Source organism: Branchiostoma floridae, chromosome 1, assembly GCF_000003815.2.
Source record: "Branchiostoma floridae strain S238N-H82 chromosome 1, Bfl_VNyyK, whole genome shotgun sequence".
NCBI classification, from domain to species: domain Eukaryota; kingdom Metazoa; phylum Chordata; class Leptocardii; order Amphioxiformes; family Branchiostomatidae; genus Branchiostoma; species Branchiostoma floridae.
In genome coordinates, this window is record NC_049979.1 from 19,284,842 (window position 1) to 19,312,492 (window position 27,651).

General features: G+C 41.8%; 4 protein-coding genes across 8 annotated transcripts in view; 2 read left to right on the top strand and 2 right to left on the bottom strand.

The window, feature by feature from the left end:
• The window catches only part of LOC118420313, a 13,530-nt gene extending 6,113 nt beyond the window's left edge, over positions 1–7,417 (top strand). For 3 of the 5 annotated variants that reach the window (XM_035827108.1, XM_035827100.1, XM_035827073.1), the window contains exons 5-11: positions 159–262; positions 1,196–1,347; positions 1,824–4,430; positions 4,607–4,691; positions 5,033–5,081; positions 5,448–5,551; positions 6,085–7,415. In XM_035827108.1, coding sequence (XP_035683001.1) covers positions 159–262; positions 1,196–1,347; positions 1,824–4,430; positions 4,607–4,691; positions 5,033–5,081; positions 5,448–5,551; positions 6,085–6,237 — 3,254 coding nt within the window. In that variant the 3' untranslated portion in view covers positions 6,238–7,415. Of the gene's footprint in view, positions 1–158; positions 263–1,195; positions 1,348–1,823; positions 4,431–4,606; positions 4,692–5,032; positions 5,082–5,447; positions 5,552–6,084 lie in introns of all 5 variants that reach the window. The other 2 variants (XM_035827082.1, XM_035827091.1) reach the window with 2 other exon arrangements.
• Positions 6,975–18,741, bottom strand: LOC118420380 (polycystic kidney disease 2-like 2 protein). The gene is made up of 8 exons (XM_035827176.1): positions 18,515–18,741; positions 13,024–13,165; positions 11,938–12,563; positions 11,379–11,577; positions 10,805–11,005; positions 10,196–10,355; positions 8,269–8,447; positions 6,975–7,839 (listed from the first exon to the last, which is right to left on the bottom strand). Exons 1-8 carry the CDS (start codon positions 18,725–18,727, stop codon positions 7,745–7,747), a joined length of 1,815 nt encoding a protein of 604 aa, XP_035683069.1. The 5' UTR covers positions 18,728–18,741; the 3' UTR covers positions 6,975–7,744.
• LOC118420396 (caspase-3-like) lies at positions 14,082–17,976 on the top strand. The gene is made up of 3 exons (XM_035827178.1): positions 14,082–14,480; positions 15,447–15,921; positions 17,053–17,976. Exons 2-3 carry the CDS (start codon positions 15,501–15,503, stop codon positions 17,634–17,636), a joined length of 1,005 nt encoding a protein of 334 aa, XP_035683071.1. The 5' UTR covers positions 14,082–14,480; positions 15,447–15,500; the 3' UTR covers positions 17,637–17,976.
• A 102-nt stretch (positions 18,742–18,843) lies between the features above and the next one.
• The window catches only part of LOC118411557 (polycystic kidney disease protein 1-like 2), a 16,109-nt gene continuing 7,301 nt past the window's right edge, over positions 18,844–27,651 (bottom strand). The window contains exons 7-25 of the mRNA XM_035813959.1: positions 27,281–27,481; positions 26,745–26,888; positions 26,249–26,354; positions 25,977–26,080; positions 25,432–25,686; positions 24,762–24,893; positions 24,331–24,493; positions 23,760–23,951; positions 23,354–23,514; positions 22,702–22,932; positions 22,168–22,338; positions 21,613–21,773; positions 21,364–21,501; positions 20,874–21,024; positions 20,299–20,463; positions 19,675–19,887; positions 19,133–19,253; positions 19,058–19,068; positions 18,844–18,858 (exon numbers count right to left, since the gene is read on the bottom strand). Of these exons, the coding sequence (XP_035669852.1) occupies positions 18,844–18,858; positions 19,058–19,068; positions 19,133–19,253; positions 19,675–19,887; positions 20,299–20,463; positions 20,874–21,024; positions 21,364–21,501; positions 21,613–21,773; positions 22,168–22,338; positions 22,702–22,932; positions 23,354–23,514; positions 23,760–23,951; positions 24,331–24,493; positions 24,762–24,893; positions 25,432–25,686; positions 25,977–26,080; positions 26,249–26,354; positions 26,745–26,888; positions 27,281–27,481 (2,835 nt within the window). The remainder of the gene's footprint in view (positions 18,859–19,057; positions 19,069–19,132; positions 19,254–19,674; positions 19,888–20,298; positions 20,464–20,873; positions 21,025–21,363; positions 21,502–21,612; positions 21,774–22,167; positions 22,339–22,701; positions 22,933–23,353; positions 23,515–23,759; positions 23,952–24,330; positions 24,494–24,761; positions 24,894–25,431; positions 25,687–25,976; positions 26,081–26,248; positions 26,355–26,744; positions 26,889–27,280; positions 27,482–27,651) is intronic.

Genomic DNA, 27,651 nt, shown 5'->3' on the forward strand with positions numbered 1-27,651 from the left:
AGAAAATTACTAACTTGACGCATCAGTAAAGGTCAAAATGACATCCAAATTAACCAGATTGATACATTGTATTTCATTGTTCTTATCAACTAGTATACTACTACTGGAAACTGTTTGTTCTATTCTCCTGGTCTATAAAGTTGTGTTTATTCCTCCAGGCGGAAGCTACCGCAGTTTCGGGTTAGAACAGGTTCGACTGGTGGCCTGTGTGTGTCAGTACAGCAGCGAGCACCCACAGGCACTGCCCATGGATCAGGTACAAGTAAGACTATTAAAGAGCCAAAAGATGCCTGAAGAAAGTTAACTCTTAACCGTTCATTGCATAACATACTAATATGTATATAGCCCTAGTGTCGGGCTAGTGGTATGAGTTTTTAATTTGTATCTCTTAATCTGTATCATGCCCGTAACCAGGATTTTGTCGGGTGGGGGTTCGTCATACCCTCTGACGGACCAACGAGCGCCGAAGGCACAGGGCGAGCGCTGAAGGCGCGAGTTTCCTAGGGGGAAAATTGAACTCTCTGAAATGGCATTTCCTGTGTTTTTGAGAGGGTTTCAAAGGCAAAATCAGACACTCACATAACTGCTTCAGACAACATCTTATTCGACGAAAACGAAAGGTTGAGTACATCAGTAATGAAATGGCCCGTGATCACTTCTCCGAACTTTTAACTGGCTTTGATATGCGGGCCGGAGCTGGAGTTTAACGGGGGTGTCACAGCGGTCAGCCACTTTCATGGCGTGAAAGTTGTTTTTCTAACGCGTGACACGCCCCTCCTCGCGCGGTCCGCGCCTTTTAAATAACTGTATAATGCGGACTCTGTTGTTTTTTGGCACGCCCCGGGCTCAGGAAGAACTAACTGTAAAACGCAGGGTAACGATTCATCTTTACTCTATGACAAAGTGAGCAATTTTTCTAGGATTCTAAACCCGTTGGAAATACCAATAAGTCCGCCTTTTTAAAATAGTGTGCATTGAAAAAACAGACCTTCGAGAACAAAGCGGACCTTCGAGCGCGTGTGGGGGGTAGATGCAGGGACGTTTTGTTGGAAACTAAATAACAAGAAGGGTTTGATGAAGATATATTATTATATGATTATTGTAGAATGAGAATTTCATTAAAGAATAAAAGACAGTCTGCATTCTAGGAGTAGCAAATTAACATTTTGTGTTGAGATAATGTTTTGTTTTCTAGTTGTTCCAAGGTTTGAGCCAGCTTCCCAAGACAGAAACAACAGACATCAGCAACTATTTCAGCCGAGCCCCCGAGGAAACAACAACTTCCATGTCTGATGGTTCTGAAGTCCCTGCTGCTGTGGAGAAGAGTAGGATCAATCTCCACAAAATGTATGTAGCTGTTAAGTTCAGAATGTAAAATAACATATACTAATAGGGGTGGGTACCAGTATTTCTCGTTGGACCGGTCCAGAGAAACCAGACCTGAAAAAAATCAGTGGACCAGATGTTGGACCGATTCGAAAATGAACAGATTATACCGACAGGCGTGCACGTGTTTTGGGGCTTTTAGGTCCAAGAAAAGAACAAGAATGAAGTAGAGGAGAGTTAATAGTCATTATTACCAAGCTTCTACGGTCAAACTTGGCCAAAAACGGAGCGGTTAGGGTTGTTTACATAAAAATAGAATTTTGAAATGCTATCATGGCAAAGAGAATGTGACTCTCTAGTTCATTTTGTAAGTCAATGGATAGTACTGCTTCAAGTTTATGAAAAGCTTTCTTTTAAATGAATACTGCTTCTACTGTATGATATGTTTGTTTATGAACTGATTGAAGACTGTAACTGTTAGTTTCTTTTCTCACTAGGATGAAACGAGGCAAATTACAAAAGAAAATCTCCAAGAGGAAGGCTCACCAAACCCATAAGGACACTGCATCGTCAAGCCACATCTCGGAGTCAGATTCAGTGGACCAAAATGTTCCTGATACAACAAGGGATCATGTAGAAGCTCAGATTGAAGGTGAAGCATGCCATGATGAGGTAGATAAGAAACCTGTTGATGACATAGTAAAGGAGAAGAAAGTGTCTGATTGTCCAGAGGACATTCCATCTGTTGCTGTTCCTGCTAACATACAAATGATAGTCAGAGAAGGAACATCGGAAGAGATTACAAATGCTGTGGCACAGAGTTGTCAGGAGTCAAACACATTTCAAGATATCCAACTATCTCAAGTAGAAGATACGTTACCAGGTTTAGGAAATGTTCCAAAGAAAAAGAGAGGGCGACCAAAAAAGAACAAGGTTGCTGTCCCCTCTGTTTGTGAAGGTGGGAATGGTAAGATGCATAAGATGAGAACCAATGATAACAACTCAAAAGATAGAGTAAGAGAGGATGGCCACAAAGATGAAGCTAAAGAGATAGACACAATGATACCATATAAAGATCTTGTTGATATGGCAAATTGTATGACAGATAGGGGCAAATCTAAACAGGGCATGTTGGAAACCAAGAATACAGGAGAATACAAAAATGTGCTGGACAATGATTTGCCACTTGTTGAAGACAGCAAACAAGTTGAGAAAAAGTCAAGCTATTTCAGTAAGAAAAGTCATCAGGACTTATTTGTAGACACTGAAGACTCCAAGAATGTGTTGGACAGTGATGTTTTTGAGTCACATGTTGAGGACAGCAAAGGAGTTGAGGAAAAATCCAGTCCTATAGGTGCAAGAAGTCATCACTCATTTCTAAACACCTCATATGATGCAAGGGAAAATAAATATCTTGATACTGATGCTGATAGGTCAACAAAAACCTTCAGAGGTGGAGGCCCATCCAGTCTAGATGACAACAACGGGCACAGCAGTGATCTGAGAACTCACTTTGAAGACAAATCAGCAGAATCCAGCGGCAACAATAGCCTCAGAACAACTATCAGTGAGACCAGAACTAAGAGGAAGTTAGATTCACCACTGAGTAAGCAGCCAAGCAAGTTGAGTAAGCTGTCTCGGAGAAAGGGCAGAAATGCTGTCAGGAAAAACTGCTTTGATGATTATCTGTCATCGGAGGACAACCAGGATGGGCCTTCTTCCCAAGAAAATGTGGTAAGAAATAAAGACAAGAAGGAAAAGAGTTTTGGGAAGCAAGCTTGTGGCCCAAATCCTCTACCAACCCCATCCTCTACAGGAACAGAAGACTATGATAGCGACCATAGTGGTTATTCAAAAACTCAGAATGCATCTAAGAATTCTGTTGCCGTTAACAGGAATTTAGGCAAGCTACCATCCAAACATCCATCCTCACAGGAAGAGCAAAAGGCCAAGAGAACCAAGACAATAAAAGAAAAGATGCAAATGTTATCAGAGTTATTTGATGATGATGATGAGATTGAACTGCTTTCAGACACAAACAAGAGATCATTTTCTGAACTGGACATAAATTCCAGTAAAGTGTCTGCAGATAGTCATGAAGCCATTGCTCATGATATTGCGGTCCTCAGTAAAAGTCAACAGAAACAAACCACACACAAAATCTCTTCCAAGACATGCCCACCTCATGTGGATAAACTGAACATGTCTCCTGTTGTTAAGGTGATGGACATCTCTCAAGCTGAGGAGTTCAGAAGAATCCTCAGTCCTGTTCTCGAGAAAACAAAGGAGTCGACCAGCTCTCAAGGAAGCCCAAGCAGCAAAAATGAAGTCCAAGAACGCAGGACACAAGACAACCATTTCTCCAAACAACGTGCCGCTTCACAGGTCATGAGGAAAAGGTTAGGGTTCAGGAAGCAGAGGCCAAATGTGTTTGACGTTGATTCAGCTGGTGATTCAGCCACTGAGCCTGAGGACCATCACAGTATTGAAAAGACAAGGAAGTTTAGCTCCACAGTATTTGACGAAGATCTGGAAAGTTGTTCCGATGTGTCAGATGAAAATGCTGTAAGCAGCCAGGACATAGAAGCCAAAAAAGCCAGACATACAAGCAGAACTAGCCAGAGTCATCACAAAGATAGCCAGAGAGAAAAGGCTTCTTTTGATTCCTTTGAACAAGACGCAAATGAAAATGATGTAGATGTCAACAATGAAATTCCAACCCAAACAAGTAAGAGAGCAGTGACAACAAAAAAGGGTGGGGGAAGAGGCAAGAAGTCAAAGGTTGTTCTTGAACGTGATTCAAAAGACAAGAAAGCAGCAAAGAAAAGCAGGAAGACAGTCTCAAGACCCTCCCAGGAGGTTGGACAGGGCAATAAAAGACAAGGTAAGGCAAAGAAGAGCAAAGTCAAAGATTATCCAGATGATGATCCAGATATTGTTGATGAGGAAATTACCATAGACATGCAGAATGGAAACAGTACCATTGAAGAAGCCATGGATGAACAAGAAGATGAGATGAATGAGATGTTCTTTGACATGGATGATCCCGGAGCTGTTGATGATTGGCAAACCACTGAGATAGAGGACTCTATCAAGAACATCAGGTATTAAATGAAACTGAATTTGTAAAATTTTCTGAAAAGAAAAGTTCTGTGTGAATGATAGAGGAAATTTCATTTCATTGGCATTTGAGAATTGGTAAAACAATGTGCTTTATCTTTAAAGAAAATTATTAATTCAGTTGATCTTCAACTTGTATTTTCCTATCCTTTCCTGTCAGGCACGTGAAGGACCTGAATAGTGAGCAGATCAGGTTCCTGGTTCAGAAGGATGAGCGCTACCTCAAGGACATATTCAAGGGCAAGGTCATCACAACTTCCGTTTTTAGATTTTCAAAATTATAGATGGAAGTTTGAACATTTATAACCCTTACACAGTTTCATTTTGTTTCGTTTCATTTTGTATTCCTTGGACGTTTTCATCATGATAATTAAATTGCATGTAATGTTAACGGTTCTAGATGTCACATAGAATGTTGATTCACCTTTCCAGTGATATGAAGAAAGTAATCTTTAATTTGACAATTTGCTGAAAAATTTAGTCCTTATTGTCCAGAACCACTGTCATAAGAATTTCTGTATAGATTTCAGTGTCAGACCTTCCCTTACCTACTACACTAATCCTTGTCTCACTCTTTGACTTGCAGATCTTCTGTAGGAGGCATGAAGATTACAAGAGAGGAGGATCTTCCAGAGGTAATGTTGTTAGCATTTATGTTGTCACATTGACTTTCTTGATGAGCAATTGCTCTCATGCTTCCATCAATCTCAACCAATCCAAGCACTAGGTCATCTAGTTCATAGCACATGTCCTCAGAGAGTTTATGCAGGTATATACAGGGTCTTCTACGCTTACTTGATGGTGCTTTGCATTTGGGAAACATCACTTGTGATCTCTCCTTTACTTTGCTATGCATGTCCAGCTAACTAGTCTTTTTTCACAGAAGACACTGTAGTAAGTGTATTTCTATATATAATCTACTCTGCAATGCAGTTCAAATGACCAGTTTTGTAGAGAAAATGACCCTAATGCAGAACATATTGTGTTTCCCCTCTGTGCAGCTGACTTGAACTTCCAGGTGCGGCTGGGAATGTTCCATGAAGACCAGCAGGACGAGGTGTTAGAGGTGCTGAGCGCCATGTTCTGTCCGGCAGGCAACAACAAGGTATGGCATTTATAGTCCTTCTGCCCGTTATAAAGTTTGTAAGTAAAAGGGGCACTACATATACAGTGTTTTTTTCTACTGTAAGATAGAAAATGTTGAGGTACACTGAAACTTGTCTGTAGTTTCCACTCAAATGAGTATGGCTGTTTGCAATGCAGGTATATTGTGCTGAATGGCAGTTATACCAGTTGACTTAAATTCTGATGCAGCATCACATATGGTAGGGAGCTCTTTTTAAGACTACTCCAAACAGCAGTTGCATTTAATTGTTTAGTAAATGATGGGCCACTATGATTATAAACAGGATTCTTGATGCTTGGATCAATATGGAAAAAGATATGGTGTCAACAAAAAAGATTTCTACAATGGTCATGTGTCACAACTGCTTGTAGTATACATAAGACAGTGTAACAGTAAAAGAAGTGTAGAGGCTAGTTAAACCAGAAAAAGTACTCTAGGTTTTCGGATATGTACATGTACAACTAGATAACATAAAATCTGTATGTAATGTGTTACTTTACCCTCCTCTGCAGTATCTAGACTACGTGTTTAAAGTCCTCCTGCCCGAGGCTCTGATCAAGATCCACATGCACATCAGCGGTGGCAGCCATGATGAGAGCGAGGACATCATGCAGCAGGCCCTCAGTAGGCGCAGTTTGTGTGCCTCCATGTCCATGTCTGACTGAAGGGTGGGTAGGCGCAGTTTGTGTGCCTCCATGTCCATGTCTGACTGAAGGGTGGAAACAACACTACAGTGCAGGGCTGAATTTTCTGCCATCCCACTCATTGTTTGGCAGCCCATGCTGTTGATTTTGTTGGTGAAACATGTCATTTTAAGTTTATCAAAGAACATTTTCAACAGTTTTATGTCATTTTTGCGAGGGACGGGGTCAAATTATTTTCCGTCCCCGACAAGCAGATTTCTGTCCCGGGACGGACAGAAGACGGGTCCTGGAGAGAGCCCCGCTACAATCTCGCTATGCCATCAAGTCTAAATCTCAAATTAGATTTTACTTATTCTAAGTCTTCTTCATTACCTTAAATCTTACATATATAGAGGCAAGGATAGTGTAGGCTTTCAAGAAATGATGGACATTGTGGATGTCCTGAAAACCTGAGGCTCTGGATACCTCTTAGACTACTTATATTGTGTTATCCTTTATAAGCTATTTCTGTCATTGACTTACATTGATTTCAACAGGTTTTACTTGTATATTGTATGATAGTTTATTTTATTCTTTTTTTGAATATTCAAAATGTGATTTCTAATTTGAGCTTCTTGTTCTTGTTACATAGCAATAAGACCACGTGGTTAACTAATAATATTTATCTTCCCAGCTTTATCATAAAGTTTTGGGAAAGTCACAAGACTTCACATTAACAAAATACAGTATAGGAGATGTTATTTTTGTTTTGTTCATGAGACTAAAAAATTAATGTTTATCGATCTTCATGTTATAATCTACACTAGATGCATAATGATAACACAGTCAATGTTTCTCACTTCAGTTAGAATTCAGTTCTATTCTGAATTCTTTCAAAGTCATTACAGAATGGGATCATATTGTTATACCTAATGGAGCAGAGCACATCAAGTTATTCTATAGTGCATTTTCTGATTATATTCTGTATAAACATTATGTTATACCTCAATTATGCTGGCATTATATCATATATAATGTTTCAGCCCATAGTTTTATTACTATCCTGTCACATTCATTTTAAGCGGAATATTGTATCTCAGGAAGAGAAGAAGTACATACATTTAAGATACATTTACTACATTGTTCAAACAAGAACCTCAGTTTTCTCATTATTCTGTTTTCTTTTAGAGCTTAGGACAATAATAAAGTTATTCTATTCACTTATACTTGCATTATGTGTTTTTTACTTTCAGGTTATAATCCACACTTACATATTACTGCACAAAGTTTTTTCAACTTTTCTTCATCAGTTATTTAGCGTTATGTAGTGATAATGGTAATCACTACATAAATTTTACCTTTGAGAAGTTCAACCCTCAAAAGTATATAAATTTTTACATGTGTTAAGATATTTCAGGATGTCTTGTTCTGTTGGAAGGAGTTTTGAAGGCAAGGGTAGAGCAAAATTTTAGAAGATGCCAAAATGACATTCCTTATTTGCTGATCCAATCTACATTTAGTTAGCCAGTTGTTCTGTGTAAACTAAATCTTATATAGAGTCAGCCTTCTGCAGTACGAGGTCCAGTTTTTCCTCCAGTTCTTTCAGCTGCGCATCTACGCTGTCCGTATGTGTCTTGTCATCAGCTAGAGGGGTGTGTGACAGATTGAGCATTTGGTCACTAATGCACAGTATACATGCGATGATACGTTCCAAAGATAGCTCGACTAAATAGCTCTCATTGTAAGAATGCAAGAGATTTTGACTGTCATTTGACCAATTATTCAAGACTGCATGACACCACAAAAGTATGATGTCCATTCATAATGACTTGCAATAATGTCATAGTAAACATGGCGACTAATAGTAATCAGGAACCTGAACAGTGTAAAAAACAACAACAACACTATACTTTGAAAGGCCACAAAACAGATGGTGTAATAGTACTATTATATATAATAATGCATTGCAATTGCAGTAAAGCAACTTGAAATCAAGCTCTAATGTTTGCTGCTCAAAAATAAGTTTCTCAAGCCGCTGGGCTTGAATAATGTTTCAAATGTACTCAAGGTTACCTTTAGCAGCTCCTTGCCCAGTTACGACTCCTAGGAACTGAAGGAATCTGTCTATCATGAACTCTCCCATGTCCGTGTCTCCGCCAAGGTCACGAGGATCACGCTTGGACGTTCGCAGCTCATCGTCCAGGATGGACACGAAGACGTTCAGGATGATGGTGATGGCGATAACCACGTAGCTGCAACAAGATCATCTTCTGTCTACATATCTAAACTTCTTCACGTAAAATAATTGACACAATTGATAGTATCAAACAAGTTTAACTGAAGGAAACAATGGCTAACGTTACAACGTTAACGTTACATATAACAGCGCAGATGTGTACTGTTATAGAAGCGACGCCTTGCGGACAAAATTATTATTATCATTATTCCAGGCGAAGAGGAATTTGATTTCGGATCTGTGATTGGTCAATGTATTAAGGATTATCATTGGTAGACATGATACCAATGTTGACCAATCGTAACATATCAATTAAAGCCTACGGTTCATCATATTTACCTGTCATAGGTTAGCTTTGTCCAATCATATTAACAGTAGACTCCACGTTGGCCAATCAGCTTCACGTTTTCTTTTACCAAGTCAACGAAGGACCTGCAGTTTGCTTTTTGATCACTAGGGGTCGCTGTGAGACCGTGAGCTGAATTGAACTGAAACCGTGCCGTTAAAAGGCTTCTGTGAGACATTTTGTTGTTTTAACATGATATCTTGCGACCCATGTTAGATAGTATTTGGGCTATTACATACAATTAATCAAGTACGCCCTCCCAGAGTTGTCACGGATAGTTAGACAGCCGCGTTGAGTGTTGCAGACTTTTCTTACCTACAATCACCACGGTTAGGTTCATAAAGTGATTCATGCATCCATTCACTGTCTACACAAATAATTCTTTTTAAATTCCTTGGTCTTCATAAGGCAAGAATACCTGCCCTCGGTGCTGAACACCACCCACAAATAGGTAAATAATTCTGTCTTTGGTGCTGAACACCATACATCCATACGCTAACATACCTCTCCTTGGTGCTGAACACCACCCACAAACTGGTAAATAAACCTGTCCTTGGTGCTGAAGACCACCCACAAACAGGTAAATAAACCTGTCCTTGGTGCTGAACACCACCCACAAACAGGTAAATAAACCTGTCCTTGGTGCTGAACACCACCCACAAACAGGTAAATAAACCTGTCCTTGGTGCTGAACACCACCCACAAACAGGTAAATAAACCTGTCCTTGGTGCTGAACACCACCCACAAACAGGTTAACAAACCTGTCCTTGGTGCTGGACACCATACATCCATACGCTAACATACCTGTCCTTGGTGCTGAACACCACTCACAAACAGGTAAATAATCCTGTCTTTGGTGCTGAACACCATTCACCCATACGCTAACATACCTGTCCTTGGTGCTGAACACCCACACAACTAAACACAACGGTGCCGTCCCAGCACAGTGCATACCCCAACTACAAACTCATTCATGCAACAGTCCCTGGGTGCTTACACTTCGGTGTGCCTTTGCACTTTTCAGTTTTGATGTAATGTTTTCCACAATTGTAGTTTGATTATGGGTATAAAACATGATGTAATAGCCCCTCCCTTATCTCCTGGCCTAGCGTAGACTGGCTGTAACAGTTATGCTGAATTCAATTCTGTCCTAAGATTTCCAAATCAGTCTACGCCACAGTAAGTAAATTCTACGGATGACATCCTTTGTACATTAGCCACAAGGTATCTAAACTACAGACTGTCATATACAGTGTCACATGGGGTACCAAGGGACGAAAACCACGCGCCTAAACGTATCAATAATTCTAAGCAAGATGCTATTGATTTTCAACATTTTCTTTTTACTGCTTTACTGTTTCTATTTGCATCAAACATCTAACATACGAGTTTCTACACGTTTCTACACGTTTGTTACCTGAAGAAAAACAATCGGCCCACGACAGGATGGCTCAGGATGATGTTGTGGTAGGACACGGTCTCAAAGATCATGAGGAGCTGTGAGCGGACGGCTGAAGGGAAGCTGATGTAGTCGTGGTTCCAGCGTCCGAAAAGGAGAACTCCGGCAGTACTGTATGCTAGGTACAGGCAACATCAAAATATAGGAAAAGTCCGAGGTGAAAACCTTAAGATTTCTTTGGCTTACGACATTGAAAAGGAAGAATTCCAACGTTACTGCTTGTAGGAATAGACAACTTCAACGAAAAATGCACAGCAAAAGAGTTAGAAGAGCGTCAAGTCAAATACATGTGTACAAACTTTTCTTGCTTTCATGCTCGAGAGAAAAAGAGTGAAGTGCTGCTGAGTATCAAATACATTAACGTCAACAAATAAATACATGCTAAAAGTAGCCAGTCCCTGTAGTCAAACCGAAAACCAGTAACCAACCTGTGCAGGCACACTGTAAACACCACTACGCCATTTAATGATACCGCTGAAGTAACTAAATTTATGATCTACTTAATTGATGTTATAAGAGGCGATCCTAAAGATATTTTTAGAAATGATCCTGCTGAAAGTTACTTACCGGTAATAAGAATGAATATTAGCAAGGCGAGCATCGCGATCTTCCTGCCCGCGTTGCTCAGTGTGTGGAACAGGGCTCCGATCAGCCGATTGAAGCCCAACAGCTGCAGGAACTGTAACGTCATCACGAACACAAGGATGGCCAGAAATGCAGAGAAGACATCCGAGTACACGGCCATAGAACGGAAGCTGTGATAGCCACCTAGAGAAGAAATAATCACTTCATAATGAGAAATCAACAATACTGGACACCTTAGAAATAACACTGAATCACATTTAGGGAATAAAAACTGTTAACAGTTTGTGTCTGTCTCTCGAACTCTCTTCATGTGTATGCACATTTTTCACTAACCTTCCGGAGCTATATGCTACCACACTTAAACTTTAACAAAATATTCGCCACACTTTTGCTAAACGTAAGCTAACGCCGTAAGCTTATCTATAAGGTAACTTATTAGAACACAAAGAATAATGCTAAGCTAGAGGACAAATCTAGATCCATGAAACCTTCGCAGATATCCGAAGCATTCAGTAGCAAAAGTAAACTTCCTTTGACATATTCTGTTTGTATGTACCTTGAAGACTTTTCATTGTGTCGACGTGGTAGTTTCGAACCCCTTCCTTCACAGCAAACATGACGATGGCCACAATACACAACAGGAGGCGGAGGAACTCCAGATTGTTCCAAGGCTGGGAGAAATACTTCCTCTTCTGTTTCAGTAGTTTCTTTCCCTCTCTGATCAGCGACAAGGCAAACAAGATGGCGAAAATGATCTGAAAAAGAGGCATACGATGGCTGTATGATCACCTTATATCATGGAGTATCACGGAAGTAATCAATATGCACATGAAATATTCTTATTTGAAAACCGAAAGCAAAATGAGATCTGTGTTTCGTTTTGGCTAGGAAGGAACGTGCCATTGTCATTGTCGTTACAAACAAGTTGGTCTTGTTCTAGGTGGCGTGATCTGGTCTTGGTACTTGGTCTTTACCACTTGAAAATATTTCCCAAGGCCCTAACCTTGCAATAGGTCTTCGGACGTAAACTTGCAGCAAATAAACAGCAATAAATTGTAACCGGTGATGGAGAGCCTATAATATTCCAAGAGCTTACGGTATACATGTAGTTCTACCTGAAACGCAATCGTCAGTTGACCAGTAGTCCCTAGATAGGAGTACAACTTGAAGATGTGGATGTCTTTGTTTGTTGTAGCCGCGCGTCCGGCTTGAAACTCTACCTGCAAGTCGATCACCGCAAACAGATCGGCGTTGGCGTTGTAAGCGTTAATCTCCACTATCACGGCTTCTGTGAGGTGATCCAGCCAACTGTTCTCCTGTAGATGTTTGATGGTGAGGACGGCCTGACGGGGATCGTCACCGATCTCGAACATGTAGGCTCCGTCGGTGTAGGTGTCTACTTTCCCGCTGTAGGGGAAAGACCCTCCCGGTGTGAATACCCAGGCGGATGCCATTGAGGCAGCGAAACGTGAGCCATTTTTCCGCTGTTCGTAGTAATCGTTCCATCTTCTATAGAAGTCTACCACGTCTCCCAGTTTTCCGTACGGACGTCGACGTGATGTGACGTTGGTCAGGAATCTTAGAACGTCTCTCCTTGGAAGTCTTGGTCTCAGCGAAATGGTAGTGACGTTTGTGTCCAATAGTGGTCGCCAACCTACCCCAAAATCTTCGTTTTCGTGCTGCGTCCAGGAATAGTCCAGCTTACATAGAGGAGGGGCCATGGTGTTTGGTATACAGGCACCTGTAATATTTGATAGAAGCATGATGAGTCCCAGAGGTTTCTCTGGTAATTAATAAACGTCAGGTGTTTTGTCACTACTTGCTGGCAGCGGGATCTTACGACCCCATTGTACATTGTTGTAGGATATATGCATAGTACAGGAACTAGGTTTATTACAGATCTAGAGCAACACCTGCAGTCTTTGCAGTAATAACAAAAATCACATTGGGTCAAGGGATTCAGCCCTAGAAGTCAACACGCTTGTTTATTCGGTAGTTATATATTATAGGATGACAGGCGCATTGTTAATGTTATATACATTGCCAATGCAAATCTAAATTCTAGGTGGGAATCATTCCTGCAAGTAAGCCGACTTACGCAATGATGGCCGATCACTATTGTATCATTCTTCCATGCTGTTATAGCCGGGTTTTCATTGTTCCACACAGTCTGGCTACATGGTTAATGGATAGGAACGTACCCTGGCGGCTTCTAAACTGCTTGAAGGCAGCTGCCCCGACCCTGTAGGACTGGTCGTCCAGAATGCTGCTCTCCGGTTGGGCAAACAGAACCTTCAGCAGTTCGGTGTTGGTCCAGTCCCAGACGCCATCGACTGATTTCACCTGTCAATCAGATATTTGGTGCAGGTGTGATTGAATGAACGTAATTCCGGAGACATCATAGAGCCTTTTTAGATCTATTGTGTCATCTTTTCTCATGAACCGTGAAAATATGAGGTTACACACCACGGGGGGCAAAATCGATTTTAACCTTCGTCTTGCCAACCTCTCTCCGCATACCAAACATCACAATCCATCGATGCCTCATCAAAATAAATGCCTCCATATTTCATTGAGGTAAACAGAATTGTGTATATAGAATGCAACACTCGAATAAACATTGTTACAACATTAATGTTCCAACCGTCCGAATCAGGTATTCGAGTTTTCGACCGAGCAGCACTGGCGTGTGCAAAGTATGTTCGAAATGTTCGATGGAAGCCTGTGTGATAAAACTCCGAAACCTGTGTGGTACGGCTGCTAATCACACGGTCCGGAACACCTGTATCGAACGTCATCACGGCCCAGGTATGACATAGATATAGAATACAACACGGTACGGTGTATTCCTTATCGACCGAGGTACCAGCCCGACCGTGGGAAGGATCGCCCGAAGGCCGGGAGGGTGATCCGACCCGCGGGAGGTTTGGGACCGAGGGTGATACGGAATACACCGTGTTGTATTCTATATGTATATATCCAAAGGTATCATGTGCTAATGCTATACGGTACTGAGGTATTTGTGTATATATATATATATATATATATATATACAAGAGAGAGAGAGAGGGAGAGAGAGAGAGAGAGAGCAGAGGGAACCAACAACGTGTACAAATGACATATGACCCCTTCGTATGTATCTAAGCACCTAAAGTGTGACGAAGGGGGTTCCCCATGACGTCATCGAGCGTTCCGATCGAATGGATCAATATAAAAGTAAGCCAATGCAGGTAAAGGTCAAGGGGGCGTTATCGTATACATGTTTGCTCAGGGTCGTCATGCGTTTGCTCGCCACGTCGACTGAAACAACCCAGTATAAGGATAGTAGAACAGATTCTTGTAAGTAACAGGTAGCTCATAAAGATCGCTTCAGGTTTTAATTGCCAAATTCTATGTACATATAAGCCGGATTTCTACAACGGTGTCATCAAAATGCCAGGGGTACGTCAACGTCGGCAGAACAACATGGCGGCCATTGTCAGACGGCCCGAGTCGTGTATCCTCGTCAGGGGGCTGCCCCTTAACGAGCCAGAAAATACAGACGTTACGCTATGGCTCTACATGTATTTCACCAGTCCGACTATCGGCGGCGGGAAAGTAGCTTTCGTGCTAAGGACGGAAGAGGGAGAGGCACAGATTGAGTTCGTGGAAGAATCTAGTAAGTATGCTACCGGGATATCGATTTTCCTATGTTCACTAACGTTGGTCCCAGACATAGGAAGGTAACAAAAGAAGAAATGCGATGTACGTAGAGTGATATCGGGGCTAACAGGATATGTGTGAGAATCATCTTTATTGAGCCTTAGAATTAGACATACAAATACAAGATGAAAGATTAAAAATACCTAGGTCGACCCTTTTTCTGGACTTACGACGTCCAGAGGGCGCAAGGTAAAACATATTAAAAAAGGACAATCGTGTGCGTCGGACTGCTGAGGTATAGACTGTTTTAAAATTCTTGAAACATATTGCACATGAAGATTGCAAAACTCATATATTGCACTAATTGCATATTGCACTATCTCTTGTAACGGATACAACTATCAGCAGCTTGAGAATAGACCCAGAGGTTTTTCCCACCCAAGTGTATTTCTTGCACAATATATAACATATGAAGTGCATACTGCACACTTTCCTAACTTGCGTTTCAGCTGGCGAACTTCGCGTTCCTTGTGGCTTACAACACACAGAGATTTTAACTTCGAGCAGTTCTCACTGTTAACCCACCCCCTACTACCAATTTCAATAGTGACAAGAGTAGCTTTGTAGGTGCTGTGCATGTCAATTTCATTCACTAAGTCTTCATATTTTGCCCTTTTCCAGTCCTCCGCACTATGTGCGTTTTGTTCGAAGGGTACAGTGAGTTCAACAAGAGTCAGCGTTTGTTTGACCGGGTCTTGTATGGTTATGTCTGGGACAAGCGACGTGGGTAGAATGTCCGGTGGAATGGTGGAATGTGTGCCTCCTGCCACTGAATCTGCGCTCAAGTCGCTCCTGATGATGACCTGTTGTCCCGACTTGGAAGAATCACTCCCTGGTAAGAAACTGATCATATGACTTAATCGAGATCCATCATGAATGTCAACAAACACGTTCAAATAGTGATTTCTACCATCATTTGCAGCTGTAAAGAAAGTCTTGGCCCATAGAAGACACGTTCTGAAGTACCGGCGGCTCCATGACGACCAAGAAGTCGAGATTCCCCTCCGACTGGAACCCCTGTCGCCTGAGGCTGGCATGCCTGAACAGAATGCTGACACACACTGAAGAGAGGCTGGCAGAGATGCGTGAAAGAGTCCTAGCTCTCACGCAGAAACTGGACAACGTCACACAAGAAAAAGAGGAACTCCAGGCAAGAGTAGAGGAATTCGAGCGAAGACAAGGCCTCAGCCCAGACGAGACAGTACGAGCCATGGAGAGCGAGAACGAGCGTCTCAGACATGAACTGTACAAAAAGAGACATGATCCGGTCTCACAGAAGGACTGCATGCGCTCCAAATCGTACGAGATGAGCCACAAACCACGAGGACTGGCCGTCATTATCAACAACACCAAATTCATACGGCTACAGGAGAGGGTTGGGGCCGAGGAAGATACAGGTATGCTTCACATATCACATACTTGCATGCCCTTTGCAATCAATGCATTCAAAAGCTATCTTGGGATTTTTCCATTCTCTCCACATGTCCAGGATATACATATACAATCGACAGCCGACGATTGGTGCAAATAGATCCGGGTTGTGAACCGTGATATACATTGACTTTCCAACATGATGAAATTATTCACGAATCACCATGACTGTTTTTCTTTATCGGTGCACACCCCAGTTCTTCCGCGACCAAAAAGTGACGAAAGGCTTCCGAGGGCCCAAGTTTGAGTTGACATTTCTCATTATTTCCTGCGAAATGACATTAAACGGTTACATGGCTGAAAAGCGTAGGAAATGGTGTGTTTTTGGTGCAAATTGTGTTTTGGTCCGCGCGTTGCTTCCGCGATATCCCTACGCCTGAATGTAAAGAGGCCCGTGACCTAGATTTACCTCTGAAGCGCTGTGTCAAGCAAAGCTGCAATGCCGCGCGCCGTGGATGATTAAAAAAACTGTAGTACTAGAATTTTCTTTATAATTGGCTGGATTAGTCTTTAGATTTTCCTCTTTCTGGCAGTATCAGTCGTGCTTGCCGGAAAAATCTTCTTCATCTGTTTTATCCAATGCGAAAATGCCCGATTTTGTGCATCATTTTTGACATGAAAAGAATGTTTTTTCCCTATAATTTTTCAAAATTAGAGAAGTTGAAGGATCGAAACTCAGTTGGTCTTGTAGCTGAAGGTATATCCTCTCACCCCATATACAGTTATTTTCCTTCAGGATAATTCCCTGGAAGAGATGGTCGCTAGACTTGAGGGTGTGTCGCCTCCATTTGAACCCCCAAATAAACTGGTGTGTGCCCCCTTATTTTGCTGGGTTTTTTTTGAGGCCGCAAGTCTTTCTTAGGCTACATTAAATGAACAACCCGTGCTTAGGAAAGCTTAGCTTATTCCATTTTATTGCATTGTTTACTTAGCTCTTTGTGCGCATGCTCCTTTTGACCTTTCGTCCGACGCTTTTGTTGGGACGAAAGTTTAATGTTACGTTTACCGCGGCTATGTCCTTTCACAGAATAAAAGACACTTTAAAAAAATGAATGGGTGACGAAATCAACACATTCAAATGTTCTTCCTTGCTTTAGATCGAGTTGCCAGCCTGTTCCAACAACTTCACTTTGACGTGGTTTCTCACAGTAACCTTGACCACGCCAAGATGGTGGACGTTTTCATTCAACTCGGCCAGGCCGACCACTCCAACTACGACTGTTTCGTGTGCTGCATCATGTCTCACGGGACGTCCAGCAAAGTCTTCTCCTCCAACGACGTGGGGATCGACATTTGCGAACTCATGAAGCATGTCAAAATGGAGCGGTGTCCCAGCCTGAAGGGGAAACCCAAACTGTTCTTCATCCAAGCATGCCAGGGGGAAGCGGTGCAGGGCCGAGCACTAGACAACGGCACGCACGATTCCAAACAGTTTTCGTTCATGTCTCACGAGGCTGACATCTTTCTCGGCTTGTCTACAGTATCGGGGTTCGTTTCAAAGCGTAACTGTGACGGAGCACCCTACATCCGCTTCCTCACTGAAGTGTTTGGAGAGTTTGGACACGAACATGAACTCATGACCATGATGGGCATGATCTGTGACCAAATGAACTCCCAAGTCGGAATGGTGTCGTCCAATCATTCCACACTGACTAAAGATCTCTACTTTCCCACAAATTAAGAAAGAGTTAGAAACTGAGAGAAGAATATTGTGAGTAGAACAATAAAAAATACACATTGTATTTAAATGAAATTCGAGCCACTGTCCAGTACGTGGAACAGTACGTGCAGATAGAATCATTGAACTACGAAAGTGGTAACTTAAACATAGTGTATCTGCACGAACTGTACAATGCTGAATTGAAATTCTCACAATACTGATTATGCTAAATGGGTCATATATGGAAATAGGGTTGAGTCAAAACCACAATTCTAAAGGTCAAAATAGAGAGCAAAAAGAGGTGTTGCGTTATACATATAACAAAGATGGTTGGTCAACAGATCATATGGTGGAGTATGGAATGCATCAATTAAAAAGAAGTGATAAAAGTATGACGTTTTGTTTCATTCATTTTCCTTGGTTTCCTTTATCCCTCAGCAAACATTTTTGTGGTCAAATTACTGCACTAGTTTTTGTCAGCAGGAATTTCTCAAGTAAAAACCAGGCGTTATATGCGTCTGTATTTGTTAGAGATAAACACATACATTGTCTCGTAGTTTGTAATTTCAAGTCTTGAACAAGTGACCACTCAAAATCGACAAACGTGCATAACTTTACATGTAGAACTTAACTGGCGGGCGTCCAAAGCCATGGGAGATATGGAAAAAATTTTACCATCTATACATGCCCTAGCGGTGACTTTAATACCAAAGCTTGGTACCCAATTCTATCGAGCTTGGTACCAAAAAATTATTTTACCTTACAGCCTTATTCAGCGCCAAGGGAGGATTGTCTCCAAGGATGCACCGCTGACACGCACCGGGGTCTGGGAGTACATTATGTATATTCCAACAGTAACTATTAAGTGTCCTAAAAGAAAAAAAAATGATGATTCTTACCATTTTTATTGACGAAAACGTGTTATTGAGAGCCTTGTACATGAAGTAGCCGTGCATGGGGACACTGCTGAAGGCCAGGTAGAAGACCACGGCCACCACCAGGAAATGTTTGGTGACGTCCCACAGGATCGTGTTCATCCGGAGTTCCTTCAGCCGCCGGCTGCGGGCTGCCGCCAGATCAGCCTGTCTACCGGAGGCGGAGGACTTAGGCATCACCGGGGCCTTCACGTCTTCTGTACCAAATAGGTGCTAATTCATTATGAAAGAGTGGCCAACTTACATTGATACTTTTTGAATCTCAAGAATCTTAGTTTGAAATTTCCTTCTCTTTAGAAGTAAAAGCTCTAAGGATGAAAAATAGAGGGGTTACAATTAGGTGACGAGGCGACCGCACGTACGTAAGACTGCGCAGCTCGTTTGTTAATTCGAAGGGCGTTATACTTGCTACGCATTTACAGTCCCAGTAGTTTAAGTGAACTAGCAAGATTAGTAACTATACAAGACGTGTTTTATATTGCAATTAAATTATTGATTAAAACTAACATGCAGCTTATCTGGGGGAAGGAACACAACTTAAAATATAGTAAGAGTGTGCATTTTGGTTAAAAGAAATCTTACTAGCATCTGCAGCAGGAGGTAGAAATTCCTCGTCATCAGCTAGACCGCCACTCGTCAGCGTATCTTCCTCCTTGCCGAACTTCTTGAAAGTGATCGCAATTATGACAGCAAATATAATCACCTGTAAAAGTTGAAGGAAACAAATAAACGTCAAGCGGATCCGATAGTCAGGTATAAGCATATGACATGTATGGGTTGACTGGTTAGGCAAAGGGCAAATCAAGCTACATGTAGGCCACCCTCAAGTCAATCATATTGTATTATGTATCCATTACCTGCAGAAAAGAACACAAGAAATGGATTTAAAATATCTGTTATTCCACGTTTACTTATTCATGCATTTTACTTTACACCCCAGCTGTATATCATCGTTTGTTTCATCTGTAATTAGCCCTCGGGCATGGATTTACAATAAAGTTAATTCATAATTTGTTATCGAGTGTTTTTGTCGACAGGGGTTCGAAGATGTAAACTGAAATCACTTTTGACAAAACATACTGACAGGAAAAAATTTACGAAGGTGTAAAATATGCGCAAACTACCTTGATCGGTTGGACCACGAGAACCGACTGGAAGATGGAGAGTAGTATGGAGGTCAGCCACTCCCCAGACTTCTCCGCTCCCCACTCCATGCTGTAGAGGATGACGAAGAAGGCGGAGACTGTTGCAGACAGGAAGACCAGAACCCAGCCGATGTACACACACCAGTGGGGAAGGCCGGGCTGGTGTTGTTCTGCTGAACCGCTACCCTGAACCTGCCAAAGGAATGTTTAACTTTTAAGAGTAAGTCACCTTCCAATGCGATGACCGTCTGCCACCTTTCTTACGGTAATACTGGCGCATTGTGCTCCCAAACGTGACTGAGCTTGTATGCCCCATCCTCATCAGGGTCTATGACTGACAAAGGAATGTACAGAGCAGAGAAACCAGTCGGAATACACGTCAAAGACACAAAATGTGAAGAAACTGATGGTCATATATTTAAAACCAGATCTATCTAGCTGTTCCATGCGTTAACTTTAATTAAAAATCAATTATCGCTTCGTCGGTCTTGACGATGTATAGGTATTTGAATACTAAGTGCTTAGGGGAAAGGCGTCAGATTAATTCCTTTGAACTTATAACGCTATGGAAATACTCTAGAAATGACAACTGAACAGAACGACCTTGTAAATGTCTTCAGTCCTAGAAGACGGTTTTGTTCGCGGCTTTGGTCTTGATTTCCGGAAGACGTAGACGATGATGAAGTTGACCGGAAACACAATGAGTGTGCTGACAAAGCTGATCCACAATTGGCTCAGAGTGAATACCAGAGGGCCCAAACGGTAAACCTGTTAATACAATGAGGTTCTTTAGGCACAGCCAGGGAGTACTTACTTAGTTACACCTATTAGATAGAACAAGGCCTTCAGACAGATTATGCACAGTCAAATGGTGTTGTGAAGTGACGTATAAGGTGATTGTTAAAGTTTAACCCTAACTAACCCTAACCCTAGAATTTGGGTTAGTGAAAAGTGTCTTCAAATAGGCCAAACTAGGTATCATTCAAAAGGTCGCTTGGTACGCTTGGTTTAAAACCGCTTTAAGATGGTATGCTTTGTGCCAATTGTGGCAATTTACACTGTGGCAAGTAAGCTAGCATCAAACTAAGCAGCGTAAGAATGTACATGGGCGTGAATCTTTCAGTAGCTCGATAAGTTTGGAAATGAGAAAAATGCAGTTTCAGCAGGGCTCCACCCACCTGTTGTTTGATGCTCTCGTCCGTCCGATAGAACATGGCATTGGTGATCATGGTGAGGAAGACCAGAGACAGGCAGCAGGAGGCCCGCTGGACACGGGTGAAGTGACTCCGGGTGGGCCGGGAGGCTACCGAGAACCACAGGTGACCATCGCTGTGCGGTGATATAATGTTAAAGGAAGGTCAATGATAAAGCAATGGTGTCTGAATATGCGTGTGCCATTTGCGAAGGAAATAGCGATCTTGCAAAAGAACTGGCAATCTCTATGGTAGTTAGTTGTGGTATATTGACTGACATTGCATCATTTTGAGATTAGAAAAATTTACCGTCGCCATGGACGCCATGGCATTGTTATGAGGCTTTGGATACCATCTATACCTCACGCAATGCAAGCTGCCTATATTTTCCTTCTGAAATTGATGTAGTTATACTAGTAGTTTGGATGTTGAATAGATGGATAATATTCACGACCTCAGTTCGATAACCTTATACCTTATATCCTGGCGAGTCTTGGTTTGAAATATTGACGAGAAATTGGTGAGCTCATCGCGTCCGGCTGCGCTCAGGAATCTGTCCACCTTCCCATCCTCCATCTCTACTGCCAGCCACCGTTGGCAGAAGAACACGTACCTAAAATTTATTCACCATTGTTATCCAAAATACAAATAACACAACAACTACAAAAATCTACTATAGATCTGAATCATGTTGTCACATATGGTAAATCTATTTCTCTCTTACCGAGTGTTGGTTTGAAGGTCCTCAACAACCAGGCGATCCAGAAACCAACTCGCTCCCCCACCTTCTCCGGAGCTGTCGTGCCACACGTGGATGTTGGTCAGGCCTCCCAGGCTCTCAGGAGTAGACAGGAGGAAAGTGGACACACTGCCACGCTTGAAGACCTGAATTATGTCGAAACACGATGTACTGGGATGTATATGGGTAAATAAAGGTTCAAAATGTTGACCGATTCAATGCGACATGTACACGATAAAAAGGGAGTAAAAGCTGTACCCCAAACAACAACTCTTCTCGTTACGCCTCTTTTTGTCAATCACTATCATAGAGCACCATATTATAACACTTTATTGACACATGTATGAACATAACACTTGTATGAACCTTTATGATGTCTCATACAGCTATAACACTAAAATCAAATGCAAAAGATAGATTTATTAGCTTAAGCAAGGAATATGTGAAAAACGTGTGAGCCTCATTTTCCTTGTGCCTACTCATCCAGTACATCTATATAATCAATGTATATTCGTCAACGATATTGCAATAATTGATAACCTGCTGTTGACATGCTGCCAGTGGTCTTGGTCCCGAATCCCCGAGTTCCCCATGTAGGATGATGCCGACCCTGGAGGAGGTGCCAGAGTTGGCCTTCATGCCGGTGTACACGGTGAGCAGGTAGAGATGGGCGTCGGAACTGTGGTTGTCGGCGATGGGTAGAACTCCCCACTAAGTCAGAATAAAATCGTAATACAGAATGTTTACAGGGTCACTATTGTTGAAGTGCTTGTGACACCAATGACAACCATATAAAGTATTATTAGATCAAAATAGAAATTTATTCAAAGTATGCAATCTTATGATGTTCCATAACAGTTACTTCAGAAGGGTGTATATTTTGTGCAGACATCCATCTTCCTTGAACAATACATATAATTGTAGTCAGTCATCAGGAAAAATTGATTTGGGTGTAATGGTCTCACGCACCTTAAGATTTATGTAAAATTACAAATGTAATCATTATCTATGAAGGGACTTTCTTCGTCATTAACATAATCAATGCAACTTTTTATGATAAAACGAGGAACTCACCTTCACTACATCCCGTTTGTCCGCTCTCATCGCAAAGAAAACGACGATGAAGTACAGCCCGAACATGACGATGACTGTGGAGAACACCGCGGCGTTGTCACTCAGGTTGGCGAACTTGGCGAACACCGTGCTGAAGTCGATGGAGTTGGGGGGCACTATGAAGTCTGCTCCGAAAGAGGTGAGATGTGTCGTCAGGCACTGGGTGTGGGTTGCTGTAGTGTTCGGACCAACCTGACGAGAAAATTGTTTGATTTATTTCTTTGTTCCACATGTTAACAATCAACCAGCTCTAGAGGTGAGCAACTCAGAGAGGATTCTTGTTTTTCTCCAACGCACAACGGGATAGAAATCTACTGTTATCGTTAAGTGTCGTGTGTTTTTGATTTACTCGAGGTTTGGTTCTCCTAGACCACTGGAACTTCATCTCATGGTCTATATTACAATTCTAAGGATATTCCCAATTAAAGTTAGGTATTCATTTTTACCTGTCAATTGAGGAAAGTGCTGAGGTATACCTTGGACACAACATTGGCGGTCACTTGGAATTGGAACCAGGAATGAAAGATCCCTCATACACCAAGTCATGCTGAGATAAACCGGCGATCAACTGCAAGTCTTATAGGAGCAACGTCTGTATGAAACGTGTACATACTGTACAGCCAGATGGGTTCCACTTATTCCCAGCCACGTTCCACCAGTTGCACCTGGGCGTGAGGATGGCCAGCCTGTACGTCTCGTTGCATCGTGCCGTCCTCAGCCTAGCCGTTACGTCAGCGTAGGACGCACCGGGAACATTCCGGCATTCCGTCGGATCTGTAAGGCACTCACGTGACCAGACGTAAGTAGTATCAGCCACCTTGGATGGTTTAACCCGGAAGTTGCTAAGTGCTTTTGAATTTATCAATGTGATTGCAATCAAGTTCTGATGACACATGTAACATGTAATTACAATTACTTATGATATAACAATGAAACAATACGAGTCAACCAACCAGTTCTTATTGAATGTAGATCCAGCATCTGGGATTTATTTATTTCTCGCCCGCTGCAATACGTACCTAGTTCTTCCACCCCGATGTAGTACGTCCCGTTGACTTCTGGATATGACTTAGGGAAGGTTGCGGTGACATCACCGCCGGATAAGTCAGACTGACCGACTGTACACGCCGTGTGCAGCGGTGGTATGACGGTGCTGAAGTTGTAGTTATCTGGTGTTGGGGGCTGGTTGTACTGCATGTACACCCGGTAACCTGATGTAATGAGAGAGTGGTAAAGTCAGCAGATAGCCGCCATTTAGCTTCTTTGCCGTAGGTTTTCCTCTTTCCGCTTACTAATATGGGATCACTATAAAAACTATAGATGTAAAAAATACATTAATTTTTAGAAAACAATTTTGTCGTTGAATATGCACTTTTCATATAAGCGATTCGACCCTAAGCCTTTAGTGGAAGTTTTCGATTGAGTAGAAATTGCGTATTAGGGCATTTCTGATATGTATGAGCTTCATTTGTTTCGGCTTCTAGGCTTGCTGCGTATGTAATATATCATGCTGTGCGTTCACAATATCTCTACACCGACATATCGGTGAAAAATTGAAGCACATAATTGTAACGTTAGTGGGATGCTGACCTATGACATGAGGGGGAGGCAGGAGCATGACAACAATGGCTGACGTCATGGAGCTGTTGCCAACATCCATCCTGTGGTACAACAGGCCGTTACTCGCCACAGCAGAGTCGTTCATGAACACAACCGTGGGGGTGCCGGGCGTGTCGTAATTCTGGACGTAAAACTGGGAATACAATTATCATAATGTTACATTCAAGCTTATAAGGATGACTGTCAAAATTGTAAAACAGTTTTACTTTAACTGATTATCGTGAGACATTTGTTTTTCTTCGTTCATTCCACATGACGCAACTGTTGACACAAAATGCACAAAACGAACGTTCTCTTTCTCTCTCTTTCTCTCTCTATCATATGTGCGTGTGTGTGTTTCATACGTCATAGTGTTAACAGTATATCAAATAAGAATGATCATGCACAGTACAATCACGTACCTGTAACGGCTCCTGTGTGTCCTGTACAGGGACAGGCTGTCCAGCTTCATCGTAAAAGTCCAAGGAGACGACAGACGACCGTGTATCTGTGTCGTTGTCCCAGATGAACGGGTTTCGTGAAAATGCTATGAACTGGGTAGAATAATACAGCCAATAATACAACACTGAATTACATGGTTAAAGTCAAATAGAAATTTATGACCGCCGAGGGCTTGAATGTAAAATGCATTGTTTAACACTAATAGACTACCTTGTACATATCTGGCGAGCTACAGGTAAACGTAGGTATAAGTAGCTTCAAGTTAATGATTTGACTCATACACATTTTTTTCTGTATATTAACGCGAACGTTGGTACGAAGATCTGGGTGCCTGACAAATATTACCAGAAACTTCAATATCGCGTCAACCTTGCAGCTATTAGTGTGCTCTAACCTGTATTCACAACAAAGTACAATAACAACGATAACAACCACAACATGCTAAGTTAATGATTTGACTCATACACATTTTTTTCTGTATATTAACGCGAACGTTGGTACGAAGATCTGGGTGCCTGACAAATATTACCAGAAACTTCAATATCGCGTCAACCTTGCAGCTATTAGTGTGCTCTAACCTGTATTCACAACAAAGTACAATAACAACGATAACAACCACAACATGCTCACCCTTGAGTCCACCACGTCGGCGTCGCTGCCCGACGACTGAAAGACGATGTCTGGCTCGGGTACGGTAACGAAGCCTTCCGATCTTTGCCGACTGAACTCTCCCTCCTGCACACGGTCCCGGGCATGTCGTTGGTAGATGACTGTTGCAGCAGGAGACCTGATGACCGCAGGAGGCGAGGTCGTTGTGGTGTTGTGTAGGAGTGTACGTAGAGATATTTCCGTCGTGGTGAAAAAATAACCCATGACTGCCTGCGCCTACATTTTGAAGACAAAAACTATGAATATTGATATTGATCCAATTCATTGTCTTGATCCTTCCGCTAAACCACAAACAGCTTAAGAACAGCTTAAAGTCCATATTGATGAAACATACAGAGAGGATTCTTGATATATCTTTAGATATGCTAATGTACCTTACTTAAATTTTATTGTTTGTTCATTGCTATTACAAAACGGATAGATATACGTTAAGATAGTATGGCACTAGGCACAATAAAACACACATGAAATCTCGCTGCAAAAACCCACAAATATGTCACCCGTACCTTTGTCTGCTCGGATGCTCCGTACGTCTGAGGAAACCAGGTTTTCTTTGTTGATGATTGACTAAGAGCGCTGCTCAGGGCTGAACCTAGTCCATCATGGATGACTACAATAAATAAACAAAAAGGAACAAATAGCAAAAGCTTATAAGATAATCACAATGCCTAACATATAAAATCGGTATTCTTCTTTTATATCTTAAGGCAAATGCATGAAAAGATGTCTCCATTGCTATGATATAAAATGTATCTATTTAGGAATATGTACAGCAAACCTGTTGATACAGACAGCAGAGCGTCTCGATCTACCGGTTGTGGACCGAATACGGTTATATTGTAGAGAGCAAGCCCAGCGTTGTGCATGGCCTCAACCAATACGACCTGTCAGGCAGATTGGCAAGGTGTAACATGTATTATATGTATTATGAAAACACTACGTTACAAAGAGTAAATTTTTGTAAAGAAAAAATACAATGGCCTACAGCCTTCAAAACAAAACAAAAAAGATGGAGAAACGATGAAACGTTATTATCAACTCTTATTGGCTGAATGCTTAGTTTGATTTACAACCGAGATCGGTTGCAGTTATTTTTTCCGCAATAATGAGAGCTATCATGTATGTAAAGCACCTAGATTATGAAAACCTTGAAAGTGAATAGCTATAACCACACCTTGATATGCTTACATGTTATAATTAGGTATCTAAATAGGTGACTGGACCACTTGAAATTGTCCTAATCAATCATCAGGATAATATTTTACAAAATGTACCTCTGTTCCAGTGTTCACCAGCTCTCCCGTACCGAACAGTGACGTCAGCGCCTCTAACGCCTGTTCGATCTGGTTCAGACGGGTCAGACTGGACATGTGAGCCGACATGAACTCGATATGTGTAGATCGTACGAACTTCTGAAGCTGTTGAGAACATTAATAATGTGGTAATGAGAAGTAAACTAAAATTAACCAACGGTAATAATCGGAGAAGCAGTTTCAACGTTATTCTTATAATGAGTAGAATTAACGCAAAATATGGTGAGGTGGCGTTGAGAAATACATGTAACGTTGAAAGATATTCACGGTAATGAATCTAAAACAAAGTTTCAGTTTAGTTTCAGTTGACTAATATGATAACAAAGAAGCAAATTTAACCTCTTATTATATTGCAAAGAATTGACGTCTGGCACTCGCATAGTACTGAAGCCATGAATGGAAACGTCTTACTGGTCCATATATTCTTCTTATTATTTCTATTGTAGTATGTGTTATCATTATGATTTTACGTGACATGATTATATCAAAAGACTTGCCTCGAGTTCATCCCCCGTGGGCAATGAGAGCAGCCTCAGTAGCTGATCTGTGGTTGAGGCGGAGCCCCAGTCTTTGTCAAAGGTGTTCCTGGTGGTGGCTCTGTACGGAGGCGGTGTGGAGGATGAGTCGACGGTGCTGCGGGCCCGCTGCAACAGATCACCGAAGCCTTGTTGTATCAGTGCGCTGGCCATATCCGCACCCTGTTTTAAAACATTAGTGAAGTTTGATGACATAGATTCGTCTTTTTATGACTCGTCAACTGCTGAATCGTATATGAAAACCATTGTGTGCAGACGAAAGCAACTACAGGTACAATCTCGGTAACTGTATAATAAGAACAGGGGGTGTTGATAACAATCTCGGTAACTGT